The 17,883-nt window shown below is 38.0% G+C and overlaps 1 protein-coding gene across 1 annotated transcript in view; it reads right to left on the bottom strand.

The window, feature by feature from the left end:
• LOC124291818 (ankyrin repeat and KH domain-containing protein 1-like) overlaps window positions 1–5,168 on the bottom strand; it is a 41,995-nt gene extending 36,827 nt beyond the window's left edge. Inside the window, 1 exon segment of the mRNA XM_046728896.1 lies at window positions 4,862–5,168. Within this exon segment, the coding sequence (XP_046584852.1) occupies window positions 4,862–5,041 (180 nt within the window). The 5' untranslated portion in view covers window positions 5,042–5,168.
• Window positions 5,169–17,883: the final 12,715 nt, after the last annotated feature.

Below are 17,883 nucleotides of genomic sequence, written 5' to 3'. Positions count from 1 at the left end.
ACAGTGGCAAGAGGTAAAACAAAAATCAATTTAATAGATTTCCTACTTCACTCACATATGATTTTCTGTTTGCATCCGATGCTTTAAACAAACAATGATCATATAATATTTATAACTATCATAGTGAGTGAGTGGATATGGTTTTACGCCGCTTTTAGCAATATTTCATCAATATTCCAGCAATATCACGCCGGGGGACACCAGAAATGGGCTTCACATATTGAACCCATGTGGGGAATCAAACCCGGATCTTCGGCGTGAGAAGCTGACGCTTAACCACTGGGCTACCCAACCAGCCCTATAGAAACTAGTTATTGTTTTTCACTACAACATCAATACATCAACTAGGAACACTTGCAACAGCAACAGATCCTTAGACAATGAGAATCCATTATTCAACGACTACAAATTTTCAGCGTGTATAAATACATTTAAAATTCCCAATAACTTGAACTAAAACAAATGGAAAACAAAGCATCACAGATTTTGATTGATTCCTTAGTCGGAAACTGCCCAGCACTGCTGGTGTGTGGGGCCTTTAAGGGGCAGTGAAGTGAAAAAAATCACACAAACTAGTATTGTACATGGCAACTACACATTTCAATCATTACATTGCAGGTGGTGAAACGCGTTTTGCAAACTGATCTACCATATAATCCAATTGACTAGTTTGATTTGGTAGAGTTATTTTATTTGAATTGATTGGACATGCTGGAAAAAAACTAAAAACTACATTAGATACGATTGGCATTTTAGAAGATGCTATTTGATGAACATAGAAATTTAAAAAATAAAAAGAAGATGTAACCCAGAAAAATCTCTATGTTCATAAAAACTACATTGCTTAAAAACTAGACTCTTAAGTCATCATATTATTTAAAAGTATAATCAGTTTGCAAAACTGCTGATGATCATGATAAAACAAATTTATACAAGGGTGTATCAGAGGTATAGATAAGCTGTGTATCTGCGTAAATTACGCAAATATTTATGTGAAAACTCAATTCCTATTAAGTCCATTGTGTACAAGAGCGCTTGGATTTTTGTAAATACTCAATAGATGTGATGTTACATGCGTACACACAAAAGTATCAAATCTTAGCTTGCATACCGGTGGATAGATAAAATAACTGAGGTATATTGAGAGGTTCTGTTTCAGGACATGAACTAGGCAACTTGCAGTCATTCTTATTGTTTCTCATATTACAGATCAAATATGACTAACAAACACTAACATTTAAACTTTATTGTATTTTAACAATTAATGGAAAATGACAAAATACCCAATTGAGTTTGAGTGAGGTGGGTACAATTTATGTGGTTACTCAGAGGAAAATTAGGATACCCAATTGAGATGACCACAAGTGAGTACACAACTCAATGACCCAAAAAGTTATCTGTAGCTCTGGTGTATTAACAAATCCGCTGAATAAGCTGATACCCCAAACTTGTCCCTGGAACATGTTAAAATAGAGACTAAAATTAAGTATTTTACTAAGAACAATCAGAAATATCCCAACCATGTGATGGCAGTACATAAATAATTGAACCTGCAACAGTCAATCAAGTGACTAATGTTGTGACAATTGATCAATGTTGTTGAAGTTTGATGACACAAAATTGCTCTGTCATCAAGCCTGACCACCTGATTCATTCAGTATCCATTCATGACCAGTATAGACTGCTGGGGGTCTATTCTAACTTTCAATTCATGCTGGGGTTTTCAAGAGATATGCCTACTGCCTTGGATAATGACCTAACCGTAACGTACCATACAGCCATATACATCACAGTGTAGCATAATTTGCATCAGTTATGCTGTCAACTCTCTATTTGAGAAACTTAGCTTAATCCAGAATCTTAGCTTAGTTTACCTTTATGTCTAACATGACAGTGTAAAGTTGCTTCATAAATAATCCTAATTATTCATTTACTCTTATCAAGAAAGACTAAACACTGCTATGTACAATAATGCCAAGGACAGAAACAGAAGACATTGCCATTCTAATTAAACATGCAACAGGTCATGTCACAACACTTTAAAACCTGATAATCTTTACAAGCTTATTTTCAACCCAACTTATCTCCTTTGAACAAACCTTTATCATATATCAAACAGGAAAGAATGTTTTGAAGGAAAGTAAATCCCATCATTCATCTAAAAAGTGGTCCATTTTTCCTTTAATTTATATCACATGTACTTATTTGGATTGTATGAATTATACTACTCCACCGAATTACATATAACTAACAATCTTTTAGGGCTGTGATTATCAATTGGATTAATCCATTATCCAGAGTGATTAACAGCATAAAGTCCACTATTGCACAAATCGGCATGATTTTGTCCTTCCATCTTGAATGGACAGTTTTCCTATTTCAGTTAAAAAAACAAACACAAATTGTTTCATTAGGCTGGTGCAGTGTGTCATTTGTGTGAGGCTGACTTGCGGTAATGAACAAGACATTATAGCACACCATTACACAATACAAATTGCCAAAATCTTAAACCAGGTAGTAGCTGACAGTTTCTGAAGAAAATTCACATTCACTTTCAATGACACTGATTCACTGATTGATAAATTTACTGCATAAATATATATCTAACATTGCATGTAATTGTCATGCAAACATTTTGCCTAAACTATTTCTTTTTAACACTGGCTTCCAGTGATGTGATCGTGACATAATTGTTTTAGAATCATCCTTCCAAATACCTGTACTGGCTTGGGACCAGTTATTGCTTGGGTCCAATATATTGCCAATCCCCTGTTGAAGTGTGCTAATGGACGCAACTCATTTTAATTTAGCTCATTTACATTCCAGAATTTGTCTCAAAAACATTTATACAGAGGGAGATAAACACAATTTCACAAACATCTCGGTCAGCTTAATACAATGAATATTTCAGAAAGGAAACAGAAGAAAGGGTGATAACTTTTCTGAGGACAGTAGCACTGTTTTTTTCAAGGATTATGAACATTACAATATCAACATTATACTTAAGCTGGATGTATAATTTGTTAAGTGCAGTCCATATCATACTAATAGTAGGCATACTTGGGCAGTCATTCATCATAGCATTAATAGAAACATAACTTGATACCTCTGTAAAACAGCATAAACAGAAATTCATACATTTGACGATATACTTAGGCACTCACACACATGCAAGTTTAAGAATACAGTTTCTCTAGTTTTGATACAATTCCGAACGCGCAGCCCAGTGAAAAAAAACTCATACTCTTACAACATGTAAGGGCACAAAATAAATAAATGCATGAGAACATCTATAACCATATGTAATGGTGTTCAATGATAAACAAGGCAACTAATGAGATTGGGTGGTCAGACTCGCTGACTTTGTGGGCACATGACATCGTATCCCAATTGCATAGAATGATGCTCATGCTGTTGATCACTGGATTGTCTGTTCCAGACTCGATTATTTATAGACCACCGGCATATCACTTGAATATTGCTGAGTGCGGCAAAAAAACCCAACAAACCTATAGTAACCAAGTTCATTCTTCATCGCTTAATACTGTTTTCAAACTGGCATATGGATAGTGATATCTGATGTAATAATTTGAGCTGTGACATCACCAAAGCTGCTGATTTGACAATGTACACACTAGGTCCTTCAACTTTGAGTGTTCGTGTGAAGTAATGTACAACAGTCCATCATCATTCAGAATGTACTTCAATGTAGGTCCCTGTGACATGATGAAAAGGGTGAAAAATTACTTCTGTGAAAAACTCTAAAATAAATTATTATCATTTGACAAGCATTCATACCGTGTAAAAAGGTTTTAAACTTGCAATTACCTTTGAAGTTTAAATACCAGCCTGCAAGAATAATGTTGACAACTGTTCACCATACATGGTTGTTCATTCATGGAAATCCTTTAGAAGCAATACTTAAGAAATAATTCCATTATTCAGATTCCAATGACAAAACTTTGCTCATGGTGTTACATGTGTTGTACTGGAAGCAAGTTATGCTACAGCAGGGAAAATGGGGCTGGCAGCAGGGGCTGTTTAGATTTAGACTGGATATGACTGATTGAAAAGGTAGGTTTCCAGAGAGGTGTTTTGATTGATAGAAGTGATGGTGAGAGGTTAAATTGGTGTATTATCCCAAAGTGTTCAAGCACAGTATTTGAAAGGTGCCAACCACTAAAGCTCACAGAAAATAGTTCTGGCACTGGAGTGCAGAGAAAGTTTATAGATAAGGAAGGTACACCTTTTATCAAGGGCACTTTTCCTATTAATATACAGCTAAATTCTATAGCTGAAGGCATCACCTACTGATATGACCACAAACGTATGTTTTAATCTATTCATTACTCAATATATCAACAATGTTGTCTCAACTGGCCCAAAATAGGGTATGCCAGGATAATTATACATGATTATTGTATCAACAAAATGAATTTGCGGGAAGTAGTATTTGTTTCTCTCAGGTGATAATTGTCATCCTTCAAATACTTTACATGTACCAATTTAATTACCAATGCATGCACATTAAACAAACCTTTACTCTCTTTTTAGAAATTTCAAGTTTCCTAAAAGACTTAAAAATTAAGGGTTTCTTAAGGCATGGATGAGCATAATGCTCAAGTCAGCAGGTAGTTTGACAACTAAAATATAACTGACATTTAAATGACATGCATAACTACATCTTAAAGCTTGTGACAAGCTAATAGATTTGATGATGTTTCAGTTTCCTATGTTTTTTGGTCACATGGCCAAATCAGATTCCCCATTTACATCAGCAAATGTATTGATCTGCAACCATTACCAGGGCATTGAATTCATATGCATTAGCCTTAAGATTCTTATTATGATGATGTCATACCTCGGAAGCTTCGTCATCATCACTACCCGACATATCGGGTCCAAAATTGGACTGAGAAGTCGGCAATACTTGGGATTTCTCCACAGACGGCTGTAATGATGGTGTCTGCCCCTGTTCAATCTCGACAGTTCTCACTTCCTTTGCATCTTTATCATTTTCCTGAGAGGCATTCTGATTCATTTTGACATTAATTCGCGTTCTCTTGGTAGTTTTAACCACAATACGAGACGGACAGATGGCTATATCCTTATATTTCAATCATGCTAGTTGCCACCTTGACCGCCATTACAAATGTTCCATACCAAAACCCCGGATGAATACTACTGCGCAGGAGCAGACAATCGTCAGGGTTGTAGCAAAAGTAGAACTTCGTGCCCATTCAAAGTTGTATGATTCACTTCCCAGCCAATTAATTTATTCACATTTTTTTAGAAAGCAATAACTTCACTTTTTGACCGAGTACAACCTCTTAACATGTCAATGAGCGTTTTATTAGCTCTTATATGTCTCGCACATGGACAGGGACACGGGCAAAGGGAGGTAACTCGCGAACACGTGCGCATTATCATTATTACGTAGCCTTTGGAATGTGCAGTATTAGAGGAAATGGCTGAATAATCATATCCGAAACCGCGCATCTCTAACATTGAGCGAAACTGTGTATTGTATGTCTTCAGTACAAACTGTTGCGATTATGAAACTTCACTTGCTAGAACCATAAGTTTCCTTTCTAATATCCTGTCAGGGCTACTGTACATAAAGAGTTTCAAAGGTCACGAAGCACTTTTCTACCATTATGACTTGAATCTAGCTAGGCTAAGTTTGGGTTTGTTTGACTGTGAGTAGTTGAGCGGTTCGTTGAGTACATGTATTTTTTGTGCGCTGTTTTTATTTCTAAGAGATTTCAATTCCACGGCTTTAAGTCTCAAAAGGAGGTCCATTTTTGGCTGCCCTAGTTTCCTTCTATTGTCTAAGTTATGTAAATAACACATTTCAAAGTTCTGTGGTCTGTCATGGTTAAGTTGTGAATGCGATCATTCAATCATCTTAAAAGGGACAAGGCTTCAGTGTGTTTCAAAAAAAGATTTACATGAAACAATAAATAACTTTTGTTTGGCACTCCACTCTTGGTTTGGTAAAGATTCTCAGATATGACACTTTGCAATTTACATTTCTACACTTTCAAGACCAAAAGATGTCTAAACATTCTGTAAGGGCATTCAGACATGATAGTATGTGGGTTTGTGCAAATGTGAGGTGAAATTGGGTTTAACGTCGTGCTTGAGAATATTTCACTCATATGACGACATGCATGCGTGTGTATATGTATGTGTGGCTGCTTGTACTAGCCCAGAATAAAGCTGTTTTTATAGTGCTAGCCCACTGAGATACCATGCCGCAGTGAAGCATGAATACCCCACTCAGACACATTATACTGACTCCGAGCCAACCAGTCCTTGTTGTACCCATTAATGCCGAGTGCCAGGCAGGGACCAACAAGTACCATATTTTAACGTCACACTACACCACGGAGGCGGTCCTTTGTGCAAATGTAAACATGGTACTCAGAACTCAGATATACTATCCAAGACAGGGTAATCTTAAGGTTACTGTGGTATGGATGGAATATTGTTGCAGAGACACAAATATTTTTGCTAACTGATAAACTCTCATTAAGAGTTTAACAAAGGTGAAAAATACATTGAAGAAATTACCTTCAGCTAAGGATACTTAGCACCCACCAGGGGGCAGTGGAGTAGCCTTGTGGTTAAAGTGTTGGCTCGTCATGCTGAAGACCCGGGTTCGATTCCCCACATAGGCACAATATGTGAAGCCCATTTCTGGTGTCCCCTGCCGTGATATTGCTGGAATATTGCTAAAGGCGGCGTAAAACCATATTCACTCACTCCCTAACATCCACCAATTGAAAAAAATAGAGGTTTTCATGTTCTTCAACTATGCTGTTGATAGCAGATTGACCCAGTGGGATTCTGGGATAGAATCAGTCCCCATCAACTGATGCTGGTCTTAACAAGCTACTAAATGAATTAGGTGGTCAGAATTGAACTAACAGAATATGTGTTTGAAAATCAGTAACACTGTCTCTTAAAGTAACCATTACAGAACCATCAGAATAAATGCTTATAAATGTCAGTAAGATTGTCTCTTAATGTAACCCTTACAGAACAAACACAATATGTGCTTGAAAGTCAATAGCACTCTTCTGAAGTAAGTTACAAAACTAGCAGAATATGTGCTTAAAAAAGTCAGTAACACTGTTTCCTAAAGTAACCCTTACAGAACTAACAGAATATGTGCTTGAAAGTTGGTAACACTGTCTCCTAAACTAACCATTGCAGAAATAAGAGAATGTGTGTCTGAAAGTCAGTAACACTGTCTCCTAAATTAACCATTACAGAAATAAGAGAATGTGTGTCCGAGAGTCTGTAACACTGTCTACTAAAGTAACCATTCCAGAAATGAGAGAATGTGTGTCTGACAGTCGGTAACCCGGTCTCCTAAATGAACCATTCCAGAAATGAGATAATGTGTGTCTGACAGTCGGTAACCCGGTCTCCTAAAGTAACCATTCCAGAAATAAGAGAATGTGTGTCTGACAGTCGGTAACACTGTCTCCTAAAGCAATCATTCCAGAACGTGCTTGAAAGTGAGTTGCATCATCTATAAAACAACCGGTTACAGGTCCAACACGGTAACACCATCTCTAAAAGTACAGGTAACAGTTTTATTATAGTTGGTAACATCATGGTAACACTTTTCTTCTACAGTCGGTAACCTCATCACTAGAAGTACACGTAACATACCTTACACAGTAGGTAACATCATAACTAGAAGTACTCGTAACATACGTTACACAGTCGGTAACATCACAAGCAGTACACGTAACATCATCTCTAGAAGTACACGTAACACGATCACTAGAAGTACACGTAACATCATCTCCAGAAGTACACGTAACATACTTTACACTGTACGTAACATCATCTCTTGCAGTACATAACATACCTCACACAATCGGTTACATAATCACTAGCAGTGCACATAACATACCGTACAGAGTCAGAAACATCATCTCTAGCAGTACACGTAACATACCTTACACTGTAATATCATCACTACCAGTACACGTAACATACCTTACACTGTAATATCATCACTAGCAGTACACGTAACATACCTTACACTGTAACATCATCTCTAGCAGTACACGTAACATACCTTACACTGTACTATCATCACTAGCACTGTAACATCATCACTAGCAGTACACGTAACATACCTTACACTGTAACATCATCACTAGCAGTACACGTAACATACCTTACACTGTAACATCATCACTAGCAGTACACGTAACATACCTTACCTTACACTGTAACATCATCACTAGCAGTACACGTAACATACCTTACACTGTAACATCATCACTAGCAGTACACGTAACATACCTTACACTGTAACATCATCACTAGCAGTACATGTAACATACCTTACACTGTAACATCATCACTAGCAGTACACGTAACATACCTTACACTGTAACATCATCACTAGCAGTACACGTAACATACCTTACACTGTAACATCATCACTGCTGTAACAGTATCACTAGCAGTACATAACATACCTTACACTGTAACATCATCACTAGCAGTACACGTAACATACCTTACACTGTAATATCATCACTAGCAGTACATGTAACATACCTTACACTGTAACATCATCACTAGCAGTACACGTAACATACCTTACACTGTAACATCATCACTAGCAGTACACGTAACATACCTTACACTGTAACATCATCACTAGCAGTACACGTAACATACCTTACACTGTAACATCATCACAGTAGCAGTACACGTAACATACCTTACACTGTAACATCACACTAGTAACATCATCACTTACACTGTAACATCATCACTAGCAGTACATACCTACACTGTAACATCATCACTAGCAGTACACGTATATACCTTACACTGTAACATCATCACTAGCAGTACACGTAACATACCTTACACTGTAACATCATCACTAGCAGTACACGTAACATACCTTACACTGTAACATCATCACTAGCAGTACACGTAACATACCTTACACTGTAACATCATCACTAGCAGTACACGTAACATACCTTACACTGTAACATCATCTCTAGCAGTACACGTAACATACCTTACACTGTAACATCATCACTAGCAGTACACGTAACATACCTTACACTGTAACATCATCACTAGCAGTACACGTAACATACCTTACACTGTAACATCATCTCTAGCAGTACACGTAACATACCTTACACTGTAACATCATCACTAGCAGTACACGTAACATACCTTACACTGTAACATCATCACTAGCAGTACACGTAACATACACCTTACACTGTAACATCATCACTAGCAGTACACGTAACATACCTTACACTGTAACATCATCACTAGCAGTACACGTAACATACCTTACACTGTAACATCATCACTAGCAGTACACGTAACATACCTTACACTGTAACATCATCACTAGCAGTACATGTAACATACCTTACACTGTAACATCATCACTAGCAGTACACGTAACATACCTTACACTGTAACATCATCACTAGCAGTACACGTAACATACCTTACACTGTAACATCATCACTAGCAGTACACGTAACATACCTTACACTAACATCATCACTAGCAGTACACATACCTAACATACCTTACACTGTAACATCATCACTAGCAGTACACGTAACATACCTTACACTGTAACATCATCACTAGCAGTACATGTAACATACCTTACACTGTAACATCATCACTAGCAGTACACGTAACATACCTTACACTGTAACATCATCACTAGCAGTACACGTAACATACCTTACACTGTAACATCATCACTAGCAGTACACGTAACATACCTTACACTGTAACATCATCACTAGCAGTACATGTAACATACCTTTACACTGTAACATCATCACTAGCAGTACACGTAACATACCTTACACTGTAACATCATCACTAGCAGTACATGTAACATACCTTACACTGTAACATCATCACTAGCAGTACACGTAACATACCTTACACTGTAACATCATCACTAGTACACATGTAACATACCTTACACTGTAACATCATCACTAGCAGTACACGTAACATACCTTACACTGTAACATCATCACTAGCAGTACACGTAACATACCTTTTACACTGTAACATCATCACTAGCAGTACATGTAACATACCTTACACTGTAACATCATCACTAGCAGTACACGTAACATACCTTACACTGTAACATCATCACTAGCAGTACACGTAACATACCTTACACTGTAACATCATCACTAGCAGTACACGTAACATACCTTACACTGTAACATCATCACTAGCAGTACACGTAACATACCTTACACTGTAACATCATCACTAGCAGTACACGTAACATACCTTACACTGTAACATCATCACTAGCAGTACACGTAACATACCTTACACTGTAACATCATCACTAGCAGTACACGTAACATACCTTACACTGTAACATCATCACTAGCAGTACACGTAACATACCTTACACTGTAACATCATCACTAGCAGTACACGTAACATACCTTACACTGTAACATCATCACTAGCAGTACACGTAACATACCTTACACTGTAACATCATCACTAGCAGTACACTGTAACATATCACTTACACTACCTAACATCATCACTAGCAGTACACGTAACATACCTTACACTGTAACATCATCACTAGCAGTACACGTAACATACCTTACACTGTAACATCATCACTAGCAGTACACGTAACATACCTTACACTGTAACATCATCACTAGCAGTACATGTAACATACCTTACACTGTAACATCATCACTAGCAGTACATGTAACATACCTTACACTGTAACATCATCACTAGCAGTACACGTAACATACCTTACACTGTAACATCATCACTAGCAGTACACGTAACATACCTTACACTGTAACATCATCACTAGCAGTACACGTAACATACCTTACACTGTAACATCATCACTAGCAGTACATGTAACATACCTTACACTGTAACATCATCACTAGCAGTACACGTAACATACCTTACACTGTAACATCATCACTAGCAGTACACGTAACATACCTTTACACTGTAACATCATCACTAGCAGTACACGTGTAACATACCTTACACTGTAACATCATCACTAGCAGTACACTGTAACATCATCACTAGCAGTACACGTAAATATACACACTGTAACATCATCACTAGCAGTACATGTAACATACCTTACACTGTAACATCATCACTAGCAGTACACGTAACATACCTTACACTGTAACATCATCACTAGCAGTACACGTAACATACCTTACACTGTAACATCATCACTAGCAGTACACGTAACATACCTTACACTGTAACATCATCACTAGCAGTACACGTAACATACCTTACACTGTAACATCATCACTAGCAGTACACGTAACATACCTTACACTGTAACATCATCACTAGCAGTACACGTAACATACCTTACACTGTAACATCATCACTAGCAGTACATGTAACATACCTTACACTGTAACATCATCACTAGCAGTACACGTAACATACCTTACACTGTAACATCATCACTAGCAGTACATGTAACATACCTTACACTGTAACATCATCACTAGCAGTACACGTAACATACCTTACACTGTAACATCATCACTAGCAGTACACGTAACATACCTTACACTGTAACATCATCACTAGCAGTACACGTAACATACAACATCATCACTAGCAGTACACGTAACATACCTTACACTGTAACATCATCACTAGTACAGTACACGTAACATACCTTTACACTGTAACATCATCACTAGCAGTACACGTAACATACCTTACACTGTAACATCATCACTAGCAGTACATGTAACATACCTTACACTGTAACATCATCACTAGCAGTACACGTAACATACCTTACACTGTAACATCATCACTAGCAGTACACGTAACATACCTTTACACTGTAACATCATCACTAGCAGTACACGTAACATACCTTACACTGTAACATCATCACTAGCAGTAACATCATCACTAGCAGTACACGTAACATACCTTACACTGTAACATCATCACTAGCAGTACACGTAACATACCTTTACACTGTAACATCATCACTAGCAGTACACGTAACATACCTTACACTGTAACATCATCACTAGCAGTACACGTAACATACCTTACACTGTAACATCATCTCTAGCAGTACACGTAACATACCTTACACTGTAACATCATCACTAGCAGTACACGTAACATACTTTACACTGTAACATCATCACTAGCAGTACACGTAACATACCTTACACTGTAACATCATCACTAGCAGTACACGTAACATACCTTTACACTGTAACATCATCACTAGCAGTACACGTAACATACCTTTACACTGTAACATCATCACTAGCAGTACATGTAACATACCTTACACTGTAACATCATCACTAGCAGTACACGTAACATACTTTACACTGTAACATCATCACTAGCAGTACACGTAACATACCTTACACTGTAACATCATCACTAGCAGTACATGTAACATACCTTACACTGTAACATCATCACTAGCAGTACACGTAACATACCTTACACTGTAACATCATCACTAGCAGTACATGTAACATACCTTACACTGTAACATCATCACTAGCAGTACACGTAACATACCTTACACTGTAACATCATCACTAGCAGTACATGTAACATACCTTACACTGTAACATCATCACTAGCAGTACACGTAACATACCTTACACTGTAACATCATCACTAGCAGTACACGTAACATACCTTACACTGTAACATCATCACTAGCAGTACACGTAACATACCTTACACTGTAACATCATCACTAGCAGTACACGTAACATACCTTACACTGTAACATCATCACTAGCAGTACACGTAACATACCTTACACTGTAACATCATCACTAGCAGTACACGTAACATACCTTACACTGTAACATCATCACTAGCAGTACACGTAACATACCTTACACTGTAACATCATCACTAGCAGTACACGTAACATACCTTACACTGTAACATCATCACTAGCAGTACACGTAACATACCTTACACTGTAACATCATCACTAGCAGTACATGTAACATACCTTACACTGTAACATCATCACTAGCAGTACATGTAACATACCATTACAGTACACACGAATACACGTATAACATCATCACTAGAAGTACCTTACACTGTAACATCATCACTAGAAGTACACGTAACATACCTTACACTGTAACATCATCACTAGCAGTACACGTAACATACCTTACACTGTAACATCATCACTAGCAGTACACGTAACATACCTTACACTGTAACATCATCACTAGCAGTACACGTAACATACCTTACACTGTAACATCATCACTAGCAGTACACGTAACATACCTTACACTGTAACATCATCACTAGCAGTACACGTAACATACTTACACTGTAACATCATCACTAGCAGTACACGTACACCTTACACTGTAACATACACTTAGCAGTACGGTAACATCATCATCATTAGCAGTACACGTATATACTTTACACTGTAACATCATCACTAGAAGTACACGTAACATACCTTACACTGTAACATCATCACTAGCAGTACACGTAACATACTTTACGCTATAACATCATCTCTAGCAGTACATGTAACATACCTTACACTGCAACATCATCACTAGCAGTACACGTAACATAGCTTACACAGTCGGTAACATCATCACTAGAAGTACACACAACATACCTTACACAGTCGGTAACATCATCACTGAAAGTACACATAACATACCTTACACAGTCGGTAACATTATCTCTAAAAGCACTGGTAACAGTTTTTTATTACAGCCGGAAACATGGGATTTAACACCGGCTCTGAAAGTACAGATACAATGTCGTAGAGTCCGTGAAATCATGTCTAAAACAATTCGTTACAGACAGCAGTGAGTTACAATGGATAAAGGTTTTGTCCTAGTCAAATGTCCCATGTTTCAAAATGTTTGGCACATCAAAAAGTGTAATGTACTACTCACGCTTTGCTAAGGATCACAAAAATTCCCAACTCTACTTAAACATAGATTTATGATTTGAAATTGTATCCATTTAAAACTGGATAAATAATGATATGGTAACCCCGTTTTAGGCAAACAGCCACTTTAATCTAATCTTATGCACTTGATACATGAGTAACCATAAAAATGGTTTTCATGGCACCAATCAACAACCATTTTGCAAATCATGGAACGAGCCAGTGACAAGTACACAACACCTGTCAATAGCAGGTATGGTATCCTCCCATTACCCCTACATCCCATTACCCCTACCCCTTATAACAATAAAGTTCACGGTCCAATGCACTGCTAATCCCCTTCCTGTTACCTGTTACCTGGACAATGGACTAGCCCAAACACATGAACACAAGATTTAATGTTTTAATTTATGGATTTAATTACACAAATAAATGCATATAATACACAGATATCTTCCTGGTCGTGAGCAGCAGGTAATGTTAACTTTTTAATGTAAATTTATGTCTTTTAAACAAGACTCTATCCCAATTTGAGGAGATGGTCCACAGCGTCAAGGAACTGCATTGGTGTTTTCAGCCCAAGATTGAGCTGCTCCTTGAGGCGACACAAAGGATGCTCCATCTCTCTGTACACTCTCTTTCTGCTTCTCTGTGCTGCTCCAAAGTCTATCTGGGAAATTTTCGCTCATCTCAAATTACTTGTCTCATCTCAGTGTCAGTTTCAACATTTACTTCATTTCATCTTAACAAACTTTCTCTAACCAAGAACACCTTAATCCTTTCTAAGTTGTATACACAACACTTTAATCGCTCCCATGGGTAAGTTCATTATGCCAGACAGGTAAATGCCGTGTGTTGTTTAACTAATTGTAGGGGTACTGGGATGTAGGGGTAATGGGATACATCCGGTAAATGCCGTGTGTTGTTTAACTTATTGTAGGGGTACTGGGATGTAGGGGTACTGGGATGTAGGGGTAATGGGATACATCCGCAGGTATGGGATCCACAAGATGCAGTTTTGTTTGTTTGAACATATTTTATTCAGTGTTGAAATGGATTGGGCACAAGTTATGTAACTTATTACCGCCCCCTCCCATCAGAAACATGAACAATAATGAACAATAATGATTGGACGTAATGGATGGACATAATAATATTGAGACATATTATTGATTAATTGAAGCGCTTACTTCGTACAATGTATTTATGCACATGTCTAAAGATATTTTCATTGATAGTATTTGGCAGAGCAGGGTTGCCGTAAAGAATGGTATCAATGTCTAACTGAACTTTTGATAGTTCAAAGTCTTTCTTCAGATCAAAACGGCAACTGACAAATTTTGGACATTTTAAGAAGAAATGGTTAGCACCACAATTGCAAGCTCTACTCTCTGATAGATTAACACGAAACAGATCTGCTTGTAATGAACTACACGAATGTCTTAACTTCGTGTGTAGTATATTTGTCTTTCTTTCACCAAATAGAAAATATTTTGGAACCTTGTCATTATTTCCAGATAACTTTGATTTGAACGATGATAATGAATTTGTACATTTTGTTGTAGAGGAGAGAGCATTCCATAAACTTGCAGAATCATAAATAAATGACTTTTGGAGAATTGAGGTGCGACATTTAGGAACAGCCAAATCTGATTTGTTACGCAAGTTGTATCCGGAAATGGTTTCAGTAAAAGGTGGAAGTAAATATATCAGGTAATCAGGAGCTTGCATGTTAACAATTTTGTAGAATGTACAGAGTTTCCTTTGTGTTCGTCTAACTTTCAATGGTAACCAACCAGTTTCACTGTATAAACTATATCTTGAAGCGAATTTAGGCAATCCGGTTACAATTCTTGCTGCTTCAAGTTGTAATATTTCAAGTTTATCACAAATATAGCTAGTGCAGTTATCCCAGACCTCAGATGCATATTCTAAAATAGGCCTAGTAGACATTTCGTACATACTAGAAAGGATATATCTAGGTAATACGTACTTTAGCGTCCGTAATGAGGAAACAATTTTTTGCGGGCTTTTCTATTACAGCAGATACATGATGAGACCATTTTGTATTATCTGAAAAGATGGCACTGAGGTGTTTATGTTGATGTACACGTTCCAAATGTTCATTATTGAAAATCAAGCATGAATCTGGTCTTGTTCGGGTTTAACTAACCATTTGTCAGCCCATTCAAGATGCAGTGACGTACTGAAACTTAGGACCCATGCTTACAACAATCATAGATATTTAAACCAAATTAGACTCCACATCATAGTTTTCTGTTGAATCAATGATTTGATCCTTAGCAAAGCGTGAATAGTATATCTCATCTGTACGACAGGAAACTTCAAGCGATTGAGTCTGTAAAGAGACCTGTGCCTCCTTTCACAAAGCACTAAGGTGATCGGAAGTCACTAAGGTAACCTTAGTGCAATGTTAAAGAATGGGAGTTAGGGTAACCATGGTAAAGGCTGCTTCGTGAAAGGAGCCCCTGGGAGTGGCAGGTCTGAAAGAAAGGTATGTTTATTTCGTTCATGTTATCAAAGGATCGGTTCCGCAGAATAACGGGCGAATTTTAACACGGACCGTTAAAAACCGGCTCAATGCAGCTACCGTGAAGGATGTGACCCTTACAGTATACCATAGACGGAAAAGACTAGGGTGCACAGTCCGTTCCGCAATGCGTTGTGGTAAGGTGGTCATAACTCCCATACCTAGCGTTGGTTTGCCATAGTCGTAGCGTTTACACTGTGGAACTGACCCCAGGGTCGGCCTGTGCTCCAATGGTGTTACTCCATGTTTACAGTCCATGTTATCAAGGTTTTGCACAGTTCTTGATCATGATCTGTATATAAGTATGGGGCGATAGTGTCACAGAGTGGGAAATCAACCATAACAGGCGAACTAGCTTGGTTATTGTGTTTAGACGAAATTTTGCGTCACGTGGTTGTACCATTCGCTGGAATTATTTTCTGAGTTTTTACAGGCATGCGGACATTGGACTGGGGCTCCTTTCACGAAGCTACATTTACTAAGGTTAACCTTAACTCCCATTCTTTAAGATTGCACTAAGGTTACCTTAGTGACTTACGATCATCTTAGTGCTTCGTGAAAGCAGGCCCTGGGGCTCCTTCCACGCAGCAACCTTTACTAAGGTTAACCTTAACTCCCATTCTTTAAGATTGCACTAAGGTTACCTTAGTGACTTACCTTAGTACTTTGTAAAAGCAGGCCCTGGTTCGGTAAGTCCTCTGACATGTCCCCAAAAGACCACCTGGGGATATTCCTGGTTGGAGAATGTACGCCAGAGACGCAGCACCCGCCCACGTGGTCCAGCTGGGAGTAGCTGGAGGGGCAGAGTGGCCGCGAGTACCAAGGACAGCAAGACGCATGTTAATCGACAGCACCGGTGTCGTGCATATACCACCCAACATGGCGAACACCCCAGGGTGTCCTTGTACAAAGCTATCTTAACGCTAAGGTGATCGTAACTCCCATACCATAACACAGACTTACGACTGGCGTAGCGCTAAAGTTGCTTTGTACCCAGATATATATTTACATGCCCGAAATCAGTTTTACAGACATTTATCGTCATGACACATTCCCTGTCATTTCACCAGTTCCCTTAACTCGCGGTGGTAGTATATATGTGAGAGTTGCAACATATCAGTAGTTATACCACACTCTTGTAACGAACATGTATTTACTACACATGCTGTCTTAGCAAATAACATATAGAATATATGCATGTTACAGGACTGGATATGATTGCTAAATTGTGTGTGACCTAGTGAGTTATATTTGTGCAGCCATATCGCGATGTGTGACCAATGGTATAATATGTGCTGGAACATGT

The sequence above is a fragment of the Haliotis rubra genome, unplaced genomic scaffold, assembly GCF_003918875.1.
Source record: "Haliotis rubra isolate DU_JTF1 unplaced genomic scaffold, ASM391887v1 Scf5, whole genome shotgun sequence".
NCBI lineage: Eukaryota > Metazoa > Mollusca > Gastropoda > Lepetellida > Haliotidae > Haliotis > Haliotis rubra.
The sequence above is the reverse complement of the archived record's forward strand: the minus strand, read 5'-3'. Positions and strand labels throughout refer to the sequence as shown.